At 42.0% G+C, this 14,894-nt stretch overlaps 1 protein-coding gene across 1 annotated transcript; it reads right to left on the bottom strand.

Moving 5' to 3' along the window:
* Positions 1-6,568: 6,568 nt before the first annotated feature.
* On the bottom strand, positions 6,569-14,605 carry kctd14 (potassium channel tetramerization domain containing 14). The gene is made up of 4 exons (XM_049576391.1): positions 14,529-14,605; positions 12,304-12,528; positions 12,055-12,189; positions 6,569-7,290 (listed from the first exon to the last, which is right to left on the bottom strand). The coding sequence occupies exons 1-4, from the start codon at positions 14,580-14,582 to the stop codon at positions 6,979-6,981; spliced, it is 726 nt and encodes a 241-aa protein (XP_049432348.1). The 5' UTR covers positions 14,583-14,605; the 3' UTR covers positions 6,569-6,978.
* Positions 14,606-14,894: the final 289 nt, after the last annotated feature.

Here is a 14,894-nt window from a genome sequence, read left to right as displayed (position 1 = left end):
ACCAGTCCACAAAGTCCTGGTTCAGTTCTCTGTACTCCCTGTCGTCCCCATCTGTGATGAGGCTGACTATGGCAGAGTCGTCAGAGAACTTCTGCAGATGACAGGTGGGGGTGTTGTATGAAAAGTCTGCAGTGTAGAGGGTGAAGAGGAACGGTGCCAGTACTGTCCCCTGCGGGGCCCCTGTACTACAGACAACCAAGTCCGATACACAATCCTGGGTCCTGACATACTGCGGCCGGTCTGTGAGGTAGTCCAGGATCCAGGATGTGAGGTGATTAGCCACCCCTATGTGCTCCAGTTTGTCCCTCAGAAGCGCAGGCTGTATGGTGTTGAAAGCGCTGGAGAAATCAAAGAACATGATTCTCACAGAGCTTCCAGGCTTCTCCAGGTGAGAAAGAGCTCTATGCAGGAGGAAGATGACGGCGTCGTCCACCCCAGTGCCAGGCTGGTAGGCAAACTGCAGCGGGTCCATTGAAGGGCCTACTGCGGGGCGGAGACGAGACAGGACCAGGCGCTCCAGAGTCTTCATGAGGTGTGATGTTAATGCCACTGGTCTGAAGCTGCTGAAGTCCTTGGGGTGCGGAGTCTTGGGCACAGGTACCACGCAGGATGTCTTCCACAGCTGTGGTACTCTCCCTAGCCTCAGGCTCAGGTTGTAGATGGTTTCAAATATCCCGCACAGTTGGTCTGCGCAGGACTTCAGGAGCCTGGAGCTGATGCCATCTGGACCCGCAGCCTTCCTCGTCTTTATCTTCCTCAGCTGATCTCTCACCTGACAGGTAGTGAAGGACAAGTTGGAGCAGGGGGGGCTGTGTGCTGGGGGGTGGGGGTGATGAGGTGAGGGGAGGAGTGGGGGTTGGTGAGATGTCCAGGGGAGCGGGAGTGGGGGAGGTGTCGAAGCAGTGTGCCAGGAGTGTAGGTGGGCGGGAAGGTGAAGGTGAGGATGAGGGGGTTACAGCCGTGATGTCTGGGCCAGGGGAGGGGCAGACTGATCAAATCTATTGAAGAACAGATTCAGATCATTCACCCACTTCTGGTCACCTCTGGCCTGGGAGTCTGGTTGTTTGTGTCCTGAGATGGTTTTCAGACCTCTCCAGACTCCGCTGACGTTGCTCTGATGCAGCTGTTCCTCCTTCTTTTTATATCCTTCCTTTCCCCACCTGATGTTTCTCCGTAGCTCCTTCTGCACGGCCTTCAGCTCCTCCTTGTTTCCAGAGTTAAAAGCTCTCCGCTTCTCCTTCAGGAGTGCTTTTAACTCTGGAGTAATCCAGGGTTTGGTGTTGTGTCCTCATAGTGGCGCTATAGTAAAAGTCAGGGGATCACGAAAGTCTGTAGGATTCATCCTCTGGGGATCATAAACAGTCCCCCCCAGAAAGCAGCTCAGTCTCGCTTAAAATTTTCCAGTGGCCACTGGAAAACTATGGCAGCATAAAAATCCCCTGTGGCCCAAAAAGCATCTTCCCCATGAACCACCACTGTAGAAGAGTTGTTGTATAACTGTTGACAGAACACCTCAAACTGCAAAGAAGCTTAATTATGACCATTTGTAATATGATTTTTTTTTATCTATGAAGGTTAAATATTTGTAAAACTTACCTCAAGCCAAGAAAAACAGGACAAATTTGTGATATCGTCACAATGTGATCAGAACTTGTGGGTGGAGCCAGCGGATGAAACACTACTGGACATATTGAGTTGGCCGCATATGGCGGAAATTAGTCAGACTCCCTGGATGTAGACTACGGCTATAAGCCTTCTCCCTTCCTCCCGCTGTGTGTGGATTATTGTTACCGTAAATCCCCCTCACTACAGGAAACAACAACATCAACTTCCAAGCTAACAACCTACATGAAAATGGCACGTTTTGACCAAAATTTGGATTGATCAATAAGACCTACCTGCTTTGTTCTTTTGGTGACTTGTTAAGATCTACAACAAATAAAACAACTTGTGAATGCACCTTGGAAAAGTCCAGACTCCGTGTCACAGGACACTTATGCTCAACATTTATCTATTTTCTGACACAATCAGTCAGAGCTGATTTTCTGCATCTTTTAATCTTGAATCTGTTGAATCTGAACTCTGGCAGCAGCATTGGAGGTGACCTTGAGGACATTTACAAATATTTCAGTTTTTGCCCTTATTCCAATAAAGACAATATTCCTACTAAGCTGTTTACATGGCTGTTGAAAATGAATATTACACTAATACTTCGGTTTACATGCAGCTTTGCATACGCCTATTAACATCCTTTGTAACATCAAAATAAAGAAAAGCAATACAGCTGGAGACACCCTTTTTTTTGCAGTAAAATAGGATTTTCATTTGTGGGGAACTTGTTGGACTGTGCAAGCTTAGCGCCTCCCTCTTTTATTCCTTCAGCCACCTTCTTGGTCATTGTTGTGATATTTGTGTGTATCCAAAAAGATGTTGATATCCAAGTTGTTCATAGTGTTTAAAGGTGTGTTTCTCATTTACTGGGCATACATCTCTACCCCAGCCTTCAAACTTTTGGTGCGTTGGTTTGTGTACAGTGTCTCCATGTCAACACACAGAGCTGACCATAAAAAGGCAGGAGGCCTGAGATGCATATTCTGAATGTGCAGTATACACGCCCAAATAATGCTATCAAAACCTGAATAATATATCCCACATTTCATCTTCAGAAAATGCTGAATTTGAAAAACGTCCTAATTCATCCCATTTAAAATGTCCAGTGAACTGTAGGTTATGTCTGTTCTTAGATTTATTATCAGACACTGAGCTGACACCCTGCTCTAATCCAAACACCCAAAGAGCAGAAGGACACACCAGCAGGACACTTCATGGCTCCTAATGTCCACAGACTGCTCTAATCTCTACCCTCTCTGCTGTAAGACAGTATTGGTATCCACTCTGAAACCACTGTTTATTGTTGTTTTTCACACTCTGATCACACAGGAAGTGATCTGACATTAAGGTGAGGAGGCTGGTAGATACACTGCCCTGCTCTGTGGTGAACACCAAGACCTCTGCTCCACTTTCTGCTGACATGCTGGTTCAGCACTTGTGTTTTATGACCTGTTTCTTTGTTTCCATCTGGGTCGTGGATTGCCCAATGTTGTGTAAATGACGCAGTATTTTCCTCAGTGACTGAATTTCCCATAGTACAAGATACAATGTAAAACTGCAATGTATTTCACACCAAACAGTAGGCTTACTACATGAACACCTCCAGTGTTGGAAAGTACCAAGAACATTTACTCAAGTATTAATACTTAAGTGCAATTTTGAGGTATGAATATTTTACTTGAGTATTTCCATTTTATGGTGCTTTAAACTTCTAGAAACATTTCACTTGTCACTTCATATATTTAGAGGGCCAGTGTTTAGGATTTAAGGGGATATACTGGTAGAAATTGAATGTAATATTCAGAACTGTTTTCACTATTGGGATTTTTTTTTATTACCAATGGGCTGTTTATGTATGAAACAAGACCCAATATTTTGTATGCGTATGCACCAGAGATAGTCTGTTTTCGGGTCCATCTGTCTATCCATCCATCTCGTGAACATGATATCTCAAGAACACCTGAAAAGGAATTTCTTCACAATTGACACAAACGTTCACTTAGACTCTAAAATGAACTAATTACATTTTGGTGGTCAAAGGTCAAGGTCACTTTGACCTTGCACCTGTCTCATTCTCATGAACACAAGAAGAACACCTTGAGGGAATTTTCTCAAATTTGGCACAAATGTTCCCTTATACCCAACAATGAATTATTAGAATTATTAGATTTTGGTGGTCAAACGTCAAGGTCACTGTGACATTGCATCCATCTAATTCTCAAGAATGCAATATCTCAAGAACACCTGAAGGGAATTTCCAAAAATTTGGCACAAGTTTGATGAATTGATGAGTTCTGACTTATTATCCTACACTGTTTCTTCTTTCTTTTTTTTTTTTTCTTTTTTTTTTACAAAGCTGGCCAAAATGTCACCTGGAGATTGTCAGACTTGCTTTATTGTTTTATTGTCAGAATTTAATCCATTTGGTCTGATAATAATTGGAAAGTCTAGAACAGCTGCACAATTTCATCCTCATTTAACTTAGTGGAGCACTAAAGTAGCCAGCTCAGGCAGTGGAGGTCTCCAGTGCACTTGCTCTATTGGCCACACAGTACACTTTAATAATACAGGTACATGTAAGGCTGTGATGAGCAACATCATGTGGTAGGTTGTTCAGGTTTAAGTTCAAGTTCAAGAATTTCTGTAACAAGGATAAGTTTCCTCTGGGGAAAAGTCTCTGCAGAGTCCCCAAACTGTAAGTGCATCATGGGAGAGCTCCGCGATTTAATGGAGGTGAAGGTAATCTAATAAGCCTTGAATGCAACAGCTTTTAATGTACCCACCTATATAAATGTGTTTCTCTGATTCCACTGTGTCTCCACTGGTGCACCAATAGAGCCTGACTACGAGATGTGTTTGGCATACTCCCGACGTACTTGGCAGGGTGCACCTGACAGTATGCACCCGACAATGATCTGGCCAGTAAACAGCCAGAAAAGTTTTTTTTGCAGAACATTATGATGTCACAGGTTGACCTTTGACTTTTTTGATATATAATATCATCACTTGTAGTGTAAGAGTTAATCTTTAATCAGGTGAAGGTGTTGTACTGCATAAGTTGATTAAGAGTAAAGGTTATATGACCATGTTTTATGTATAAGTTCCTATAAAACTGTTTGTTATGCATCTATGTGTGATGAAACACTGTTATGCAAGTCTATGTATTCATAACACAAGGTTATGTATTCACATTGAAGAGCACACATATACCACACCATGTACTGTTTAATAATAACACACACACACACTCTAACGTTTGTATTGCATGACACACACTCTAAGAGTTCACATTGCATGAAAGCACAGGGGATTGTTTAGAGAAAGTCCCCAGGTTTCATATGTTTTTAAAAAATAAAGTGAAACCAGGCTCGAATCTAACGGTAGGAGAATTGGGGGATTTCCAGGCCCAGGGATTACACCATTAGGTCATGTTTGGACAAGGGCCCAAGGGGCCTGCCACCAATAGATTTGGACCAGATGGAAAAGGGCTAAAAAGAAAAAGACCTGCCACCAATAGGTTCGAATGCAGGTAGGAAGGACTAAAGGAAAAGGGTGGAGATTCTCTCGAATCTTCACCAGCATAAAAGGGAGAGCGCAGAAAGTGAAACTTCAGTCTTGCGCCGGAGCCTAACTCATGAGTTGCATGTGTTGAAGCTTGTCAACACATTAAACTCGATTGTACCAGATTCCATTTGACTCCAGTGTTTCTCTAAGTGTCAGCCAACTGAACCTAAGATACTAAATCATCTCAGAGGACGATCTGCAAGAGAAGTAGAAGACGAGGTCATTATGATATGATTTGGCCAAAAACATGTTTTGTGACAGTCAAGGTGTCCAGTGACCTAGAACTTTGACCATCAAATTCTAATCATTTTATTTTTGAGTCCAAGTGGACATTTGTGCCAAATTTGAGAAAAATCCCTCAAGACTTTCTTGAAATACAGCATTCAATAGAATGAGACGGATGCAAGGTCACAGTGACCTTGACCTTTGACCTTCAAAATCTAAACAGTTCATTCTTGAGTCAAAGTAAATGTTTGTGAAAATCTGAGACAATGCTCTCAAAGGCTTCTTGGGATATCACATTCACAACAATGAGACCATTGAGGTCACAGTGACCTTGACCTTTGAAGTATGACCACCAAAATCTAATAAGTTCATTGTTAAGTCCAAGTGATCGCTTGTGCCAAGTTTGAAGATCCTCAAGGCCTTCCTGAGACATTGTGTTCACAAAAGTGGGACACATGGACAATCCAAAAACATGACGCCTCCAGCCACGGCCATAACCAGCACCAAGGTAGAACAATATTGGGAGCGAGTTCTCTTCCACAGAGTCCAGCTTGTTGTTTCTGCAGCAGCCTAGAACAGAAAAAACAAACTCTGGCTCGACATGGAGTCATTCGTGCTTTCAAGTCAAAAACCATAGTTTTCCTACATGCTTGGCACACGAGAGAAGTTTCAGCTGGTTGCAATCTGCAACCTCACCACTTGATGCCACTAAATCCTACACACTAGACCTTTAAGAGTAATTAGTCAGTTACTTTTCAAATAAAGATTTTCAGTTTATAAAATAGTCCATTCTTGCAGATGTAACTACCAAAAGTATTAGAATTAGCCCCTTCTTGACCACCTACAACATCAAAGTACCACTTACATATTTATACACGAGTAATAATGAGCCAATATTATTATTGAATAACACTGACCGTATCCACTCTGCATTATAAATACTTTTATACTTCAAGTACATTTGTGTGTGAATACGGTACTGTTTTTAAATGATGCATATACTGCTTTCGCCACTGCACAAAAGTAGTTTTTAATGCAGTAATGTTGATTTGTTTTGCATTATATTGTCCAGGTGTTCATGTTAATGTGTTGGTCAAGTGCCTGGTACCTGATTAAACAACCTACTTCTAAACTTTGAGTAAAAAAAAAACACATTTTTTAACTGGTTAGTTGTTGTTTATTAAAATTTAGCAGCAGATTTCACTGACATTACACAGAAAAAGAAACTATATCCATGTTTATAGGCACCTGGAATTAACTATAAGGTCTGTATAAGATCTGTCTCATAAGAAAGTTGATATGAAAATACTTTATTGGGCCCATGACTCTACCTTTAAAAGTCATTATATACAGATGCTTTACCGACCCCTTGTGTCTAAAGTGCCTGGTGTTCAAAACCAAGACCCCTTTTTCCACAGAGGTGCAGAAACAACTTCAATAAAAAAGTATTTAGGAACTATTTGGTCTATCAGAATGCAGTTATTTAAAAAAAAAAAAAAAAAAAACACAGTTTGTAAATGTTCCACTTGTGCTCTGAATAAAAAAAGAAAAAAAAAGAAAAGAAAAGCAGCCCTCCCATCACCACCAGGTGAATATGAGTTTGTGGAAGTAGTCATAGCTCCTGGACAAGAAGCTCTTCTCTACGATGTGCGGCTGGATGTCCACCCTGTAGCCCTGACTCTCGATGTCCATCTTTACACAGTCCAGCAGGTCTTGGACAGACAGGATGGCCTTCCACGGTCCGAACGTCACCACTGACTCCTTATCCGCCTCCAGGCTGCTGATGGCATTGTCATAGAAACCCAAATCCTCCTCTGTCCGCAGTACGCAGATCATGATGGTGGAGTGGCGGGCAGCTATAGCCTCGGCTCTGGCAATACGAATCAGGACCTGGAAGAGAAGTACTTATGGATTGACCAGGAGTTGTGTGTATAATTCATTCATATGTTATTGTAATATTGTGGTTACAACATGTCTAATAACAATAATGATGATAATAATAATAATAATAATAATATTAAATCACTTGTTCTTGAGAATTGGGACAAAACTTGATTTTCATTCTTCAATTATGCTGCGAAATATATTTTAAAAGATCAAAGTCTTGACTTTTAAACCCAGGGTTCCCACAGATCTTTAAAAAGTCTTAAAAGGCACTGAATTCAAACTAAAAATAAGGCCTTCATTTGTATTAAAATGTCTTGAATCCATCTTTCAAAAGTCTTACAAAATTTTAAGACATGGAAGGTAGAATATCCTGAATCATTTCCTTGTGATGACCAACAACACACTTTTGTTTCCAGCTGGGACGCTCAGAGCAGAGCATCCAATGTCCGCTGGCCAGCTGTCACCGTGCCCTGGACAACATAAGAAATGAAGTGCAGACAACATGATTCTCAGTGGCAGAAAGTAGAGCGCACAGAGACTGTTTTTGCAGTTGTGTGTTTTGACAATTTTCACCCTTTTTTTGTAAAAATACAGAGAAAGATGCTGAAACAAGGGTCGAAGAGACATTTTACCGCTGGGGAAATATTGGAACTGCTGGAGAGGGACTCCAGGAGCACGGTTTGTGTGGATGATTCTTCATCAGAGAACGAAGACCTCATGCATCCCAACAACACACAAGACAGCGGTGACTCGGATTATTGTCTTCCATCATCGGAAAGGTAAATGTTGTATTATAGATTTATCCTTGTCAAATTTTCAATCTATCTACAGCTAGCAGCTTTGTCAGGGCAAAATTTTGGCTTATGGTGTGATGATATGACATACAATAATAGGTTTTGTGTGTGTGTGTGTGTATGTACAGTATGTATGTGTGTGTGTGTGTGTGTGTGTGTGTGTGTGTGTGTGTGTGTGTGTATGTTGACTTCTCCAGCAAAGTGTGTGATTCTTTTTACCATGTTTCTTGCTTTTGTGTTTACATGTAATTGCAATTACAGAACCAGACCACTGAACGAATATATTTGTTTTTCTTCCGCATTTGGGCTTACAGTGATGAGGATGAGGCTTATGAGCCACCCTTTGCCAGTGACCCAGGACCTTCAACATCAATACAGAAAACAACCTGGTAGACGGTTGGCTCCAGGAGTTTTACAACACCCGTAGCTAACACCTCAGTCAGGCCCAGCAGCCACTCCCCCCACTACTCATCAGAAGAGAGGATGCTCCTCTCTGGGAACTTCTCCTCCAGATAGCAAATGGCCTGGAAAAAGTAGGCTGACACCTACAGAGAGTGAGGAGTACAGGTGGCATGACAGAGAGGAGGAGGACATCAAACCTGACCCAGGCACAATGGAGGTTTTTTTTTTTTACCTGTGTTTTTAAAGTTTGCATTGTCACAGAAATGTTTACAGTTTGATAAAAGTAAATCTGCTCCATTTGGATTCAACATTCAGTTGCTTTGTGTGGTCATTTTTGGAATGGGAAACATATAGAGGTTTGGTTGAATTTAAAAAAAAAAAAAAAGAGCCAGAAACTTTCTGTGTGTATTGGATGTATTGAACAAAATTAGTGCTATACAAATGACACACATGAGGCTCTAGTTTCCCAGCGCGGCGCAGGGTGCTGCAGGGTGGCGAACCCTGCGCAGAGCTAGTTTCGAGCAGCGCAACCCGAGGTGCGCTCAGTTTGGTAGTTTGGCAGACCGAGATGCTCTGAGATGGGTGTGGCGGTGCAGCAGGGGGAGGTGTCGACAGATCCAGCTTGGCGCAGTGACAGTTTCGTGCCAAAAGGCTTCGCCATAGGTGCACTAAAAGCTCGCCAGCTGAAACCAGGTCTACTGTCAGCACAGGCAGAGCGCAGCCGGTGTAAAACTGAAGTTTGGCTGACCGGCAGACAGTGCGCACACGTCACCAAAACCTCACAGGCAGGTTTCCAGAATATCAAGCACATTAACAATGCAATAAATACCCAAAAACCACTATTCAATGCAGCTATCTGCAATCAGCACATAAATGTATCTCTATATCGACTGTCCCGTCACATCTGATGTCAGATCAAAGGGGATTGGCACCATTTGGCACGTTTGGCACGCATAATGGAAACTCAACTTGATTGGATTAACACAGATGCAAACTAAGTTTGGCCGTCTGACGCTACTGCTCTCTTCTGCCATGGCGAATTGAGTAAACTCTCATTACGCCTTCTCGCAGCGCATTTAAGGGCGAGGAGAGGGGCTCATTTGATTGGTGTGATGTGTGTAAAACCCACTCCACGCCTTCTCTCCTCCCTTTTTTCCGACTTGTGCAGGTAGGAGGGACGGAGGTGGGAAAGAGGAGTAGCTGCGCCTGGCCACACCCAGTTGGTGAAGCGCAAGTGCGCTTGCGCCTCCACCTCGCCAGGTCTGCGAAACTAGAGGCCAGAGTACCAAAATGTGCTAAAATGGCCATTTTGGAGACCTTGCCTGAACTGTCTAAAACCTCTCTAATTTTGTTCTGCTCCACGTGATCAGAATCAGCCTTTGCAAAGTTAATGTTCACATATTAGGCCCATTTCCACCGCAGGAACTTCGGAGTAAATTTACGGGGCCGGGGCCGTTGGTGCGTGTCTCCACCGCAGGAACCACCCCCGAAGGACAGAGTTACGGAACTTTTACAGGGGCTAAACAAGTCCCTGCCTCGGAGTAGGTACTCAGAACAGCCCCGAAAAACTCCTGGCTGGGGCTTGGGGGTTACTTGGTGCTGATTGGATATACTCAAGGCGAAATGTGACGTCAACAGAAAGCAACAAAATAGCCAGCATTTTTAAAACTCAGCAGACGAGGGTTAGCTCGTTCATAGCTTCCACCACCATGTAAACAAACTCAATAACCGGTCCTTGAAAAACATATCTTTTCCGGCAGATATCTTGGTTACAACATGATTGAGCTAGCAAAGCAGTTTTGTGTTGCTATGTGTGGTACAGGGGTTAAAGTTCTCCGGCACAGCGCCTTTTCTTTTCTTGTCCGGCACGGGCAGAAGTGCTCTGCGGTGCGAGCATTTCACTCACATTTGCCCCTAAAAATATATATATGTGTGAACCGGGAAAATGATTTAGACACACAGTGTGCGAGTAAACACAACCTACTGTTTACCATAATCGGCATTGGATGTTTTTTCATCAATAACCGATCAAATAAATGTATTTTAAAACTCACTCCTTTGGCTCTGATACAGCCATCTCGCTCCCTGCCTGCAGTCCCCACTGCACTGGGCTTTGTAACAATGTCCCGCCTACAGCCCCCTCTGATTGGTTACACAGCACAAGTGATAGCCAATCAACACTGATGCCTGTGCATGCTTTCACATCATGTCACATTGAGACACAGAGCACAGACAGAGCAGGAGAGGCTCCGGTAAGCCAGCGGTAATTTTGAAGGTAAGGTAACAGAAACCAGACAGAAACAAAAGTTGCAATAAAAATCCTCTATACTGAAGTTTTAAAGTCACCACCACAACATTATATGATCCATTTCAATGATGACATGCTTGCCCAGAGGCGAAATTTCGACAGAACTGCCTGTTTAATTCACATCAAGTGCGATACAATTTTGCAAACAGCCTAAATGATTTAGCTTCTAAAAATAAATAGCACCAAGGCAAAAAAGAGATGTAGGAGCTATAAGTCAAAACGTCGGGTAACCACTGAAAGTTTAATCTTTATTTATCAACTCATTATGCTATAAAAGTTTAATCTGAAAAGTAACGACTAAAGCTATAATCTTTTTGTTCATTTTGATAATAAACACGTTCCTTTGCAACACACACATTTCTGTTTCTTCATTTTATGACCACAACACCAAGCCCCCTGCTCCGGAAAAGATTTCAGATTTCAGGCACACAAATCTTCCGTGCTCCACATTTCAGGCACAAATTTTTTTCTTGCTTTAACCCCTGGTGGTATTTATTCAGTTTTGGGAAATCACAATGTCTAGAAAGCATCAGTGTCTACAGCTGACAGGGACAGCTAACAGCAGCAGCAAAGCTAACATCGGGATGTCATCTGTTAAAAGCCTCCCGTTGTCGGAAACAACATGAAACTACTCCATTTAGCTCAATCATGTTGTAACTAAGACATCCACTGGATTTTTTTTTTTTTTTTTTTTACAGGCCACTTTGTGAGTTCAGTGAGTTACTACATCACATCCAGAGCCCGGTAACTTTACAGGAACCTTCCTCCTACTCCGCTCTCTCAGTGGAGACACAGTGGTTGAGAGGGCCGAGCGAGGGGATGTTCCTGTTGTAGTTCCTGCCCCCCAAACAGTACCAGGAACTTCTTCAGTGGAAACAGGCCTATTGTACTATGATTTGATAGAGGTTTAGAGCTGCAGCTGCATCATTCCAAAGGATACTCATCCTGAAAATGCTTTTTTTTTTTAAGTGAACCTCAAAATGTTTCATTTGTGCTGTGTGCCATCTTCACATATAACACATATACTGATATTTACACATCTTAACAAATCTCACAAGTGTTCCCTTTACCATGACACCAAAAGTATTCAAATAGACCTTGTGGTTGCAGAGATATATTCATTTCATTATGGGCATGCGATTTTCGAGCAAAGGCCTATAAAATAGGCGTAAGGCTTAAAAGGGAGATATTGTGGTGCTGTACAACTGAAATGTGAACTGAATGAACGGGGAAGTAGAAACGACATCAGTGTGTGTAGCTGACCTCAATGTTTTCTTTGTAGTGAGGGACTCTGGAGAGGAACTGCTGCCTCCCCACCAGCTCTCCAAACAGCTGAGGAGTTTCCTCCAAATGTTTGATCAGTGGTTTGATGTTGTAGTACACGGCCTCCCTGTGAACCTACACATGAACACACGAACACACACACACACACACACACACACGTTCATTACCACTCTAAGATTTTTAAAGCAGGTGCTTGATGACTTGTAAATAAAACTGCAGGACCCAAACCTCCTGGATGTTCTCTGTGGGCAGCCAGTCTGATCTCAGGAACTCTAGGATGGCTCCAAAGTTGGAGCCATTGCGGTCGATGAAGTAGCGTCCCTGTGCATCTGTGCCTAGTTTGGGATGTTTGTTGAACAGCTCAGCTAGCTTGGACTCAGGGTGTTTCCTGAGCGTGCTCAGAGAAGTGGTGAACAGATGACCCCCGACATTCAACTGCACAACAGGAGAGTGCTGAGGGGAAAGATTATTAGTTAATTCAAACTTACTGAAACTGGACGAAGTTTATGCACTGCTGCTTTGGAGAGCGTTTAGAAGCTCTTAGAGTACCTCATAACACCAATTTTGAGTGATCCCTTCTGTGCAGATGCTAACTCTAAGGTAACAAAAAAACAATGTTTTTTTTTTTTTTTTTTACAGGTGATTATCCACTGGAGAGAACACATAGTTATAAATATTATATTCCATTTATGCCATCAGATGCCCCTAAATCCTGGACACTGGACCTTTCACCCACACGTGCTGTGTACTCAGTGACCACATGAAGGGCGTTAGCGCCTACACATTGATTTGCTCAGGCTGATAAGAACACATGCCTCTGCTGTCTGTCAGAAAATCCATGATGTCTGCTGTTCCTCAAACACCCAGTAACAGCAGCAGTGACGGCTGGACTAAATCATCCATTATCCACTCAACCAAAACTCCACAGACAAGTACAGTTTTATATCTTTTAATAAGAGGTTAAAAAACTTTAGGCTACACCTTATGAGAAGGGGAGAAGTCTGTAATGAAGGCTGAATGGCAGAATAACTGGAATATAAACAATAAACTCATCTGTTAACTGCATTTGTGGATTACAAAAATCTTTAAGAACATACTCACTATAAATAACTATCACTGTAGATCCCAGCAATGATTTAGTAAAAACTGAGTCTTAACTTATTTGATCAAATCAGACTGATGAGACATATCCTCAAAAATAAAACAACTGCATTGAACATATTTGAAATCAATATTTGGCCAAGTACAATATCCAGATTGCAGGAGCTGCAATTCTTTGATAAAGGTAAAAAGTATTGCAACATACCATTATAACTGAAGCATTGTGGTGCTACAGAAATGCCCCAGCCAACAAATCATAGTGCAGGCTAAAGGAACATGCTTGTTTAGTATAAATCCAACAGTCCCATCATCTTTTATATATGTATGTACATATATGTACTTCAGACTTTTTTCCAGTTAAAATTAAATGCAAAAATTACTGTTCCCACTAAAATTGCAACAAAACTCAAAATAATCACTTTTTCACCTATATCGTACAGCCCTACAATTTGAAAATAAAGAAAGAAATGACACCACTTATCATAGCCAGAAACTGTGATAACAGAAATTATTGTTGGATTCTTAAATTTCCTTTTATCCATGGACCCATCATGCTTCCACAGAAAAAAAAATAAAAATTAAATAAAAAAAAAAAATCAGAGCAACAAAACTGAGGCTTTTTATCCAGCTCCAGGATTTCATCCTCAACTTTTAACTCTTATACATCTGGAGGGAGGATCATGCATTTTCCAACAGTCACTCAGGAGGCTCAAGTAAAAATATCTGTAGCTTTGGGGAGGGTCAAAAACAAACCAAAACAAACAAACAAAAAAATTTAGACCCCAGCCACCCCCTCCTCTGATAAGTAAAGAACAGTCCCTTGGTTTTATGCAGTGCTGCAAAGTGTCTGCAAACTCAGAGCAGTACATCTCTACTTCACTGCACTACTTCCACTTTAAATTTCTACTCCACCACAATCTATAGGCTAAGGAAATATTGTACTTCTTATTCGACTACATTTATCCTACTTTTAGTGGGCTACCAGTTATGTTCCCTCTGACACAATTAAGGAGTTAATAATCTTCCAGCACGAGACATAAATTTATGTCTCGGCAGATTAACTCGGGAGTTTCCTCGAGGTTGGATTTTAAATTCTTGTGAAACAGGAAGCCGCCTTTAACAAACTATTTCAGACCGTAAAACTGCCAAAAGGAAATCGGCTGAAAATATGTGCGGTGAATAATACGCTCATCGGTATGCAGGCGGACAGAGAGGTGTCTTGTCCCCACTGCTGTCGAGCCTGTGTGCGCCTCCATCCACCTGTTGGGTCACTCAGCAGGTACAAAGTGGAGTTTAGCGCTCTCTGCTTCATTTAATATGAAAACGCTCACATTAAAGGTTGGTTTTCTTACTGTGATGGCAGCTGAAGACTGTTTTTCAGATGATTTGTAGTCCGGCAGACTCATCTTGACTCTCCCAGGTGTTTTCTTTTTTCTGTTTTTTTTTTTAACACTGCTCAACAGGTAGGAGTCAGGGGGCGCGGCCTAACCCGGACTTGATGCTTAGTGCTGAGAAGATGAGTCACTCAGAAGTAAAAATCTTTGACCATTTCATATCCTTCATCTTAGGCTAATTAGACTACCAAACAGGTTTTGCACCACAAAGTAGGAACATGACTGAAAAAGACTGAAACGCCACTGGTCTACAGGTATCAGACACTTAACTTTTTTTTTTTTTCAACCATATAAAGCTTTGAACACACTTTAAGGACACTTTTT

This window comes from Epinephelus fuscoguttatus, linkage group LG5 (assembly GCF_011397635.1).
Source record: "Epinephelus fuscoguttatus linkage group LG5, E.fuscoguttatus.final_Chr_v1".
NCBI classification, from domain to species: Eukaryota; Metazoa; Chordata; class Actinopteri; order Perciformes; family Serranidae; genus Epinephelus; species Epinephelus fuscoguttatus.
The sequence above is the reverse complement of the archived record's forward strand: the minus strand, read 5'-3'. Positions and strand labels throughout refer to the sequence as shown.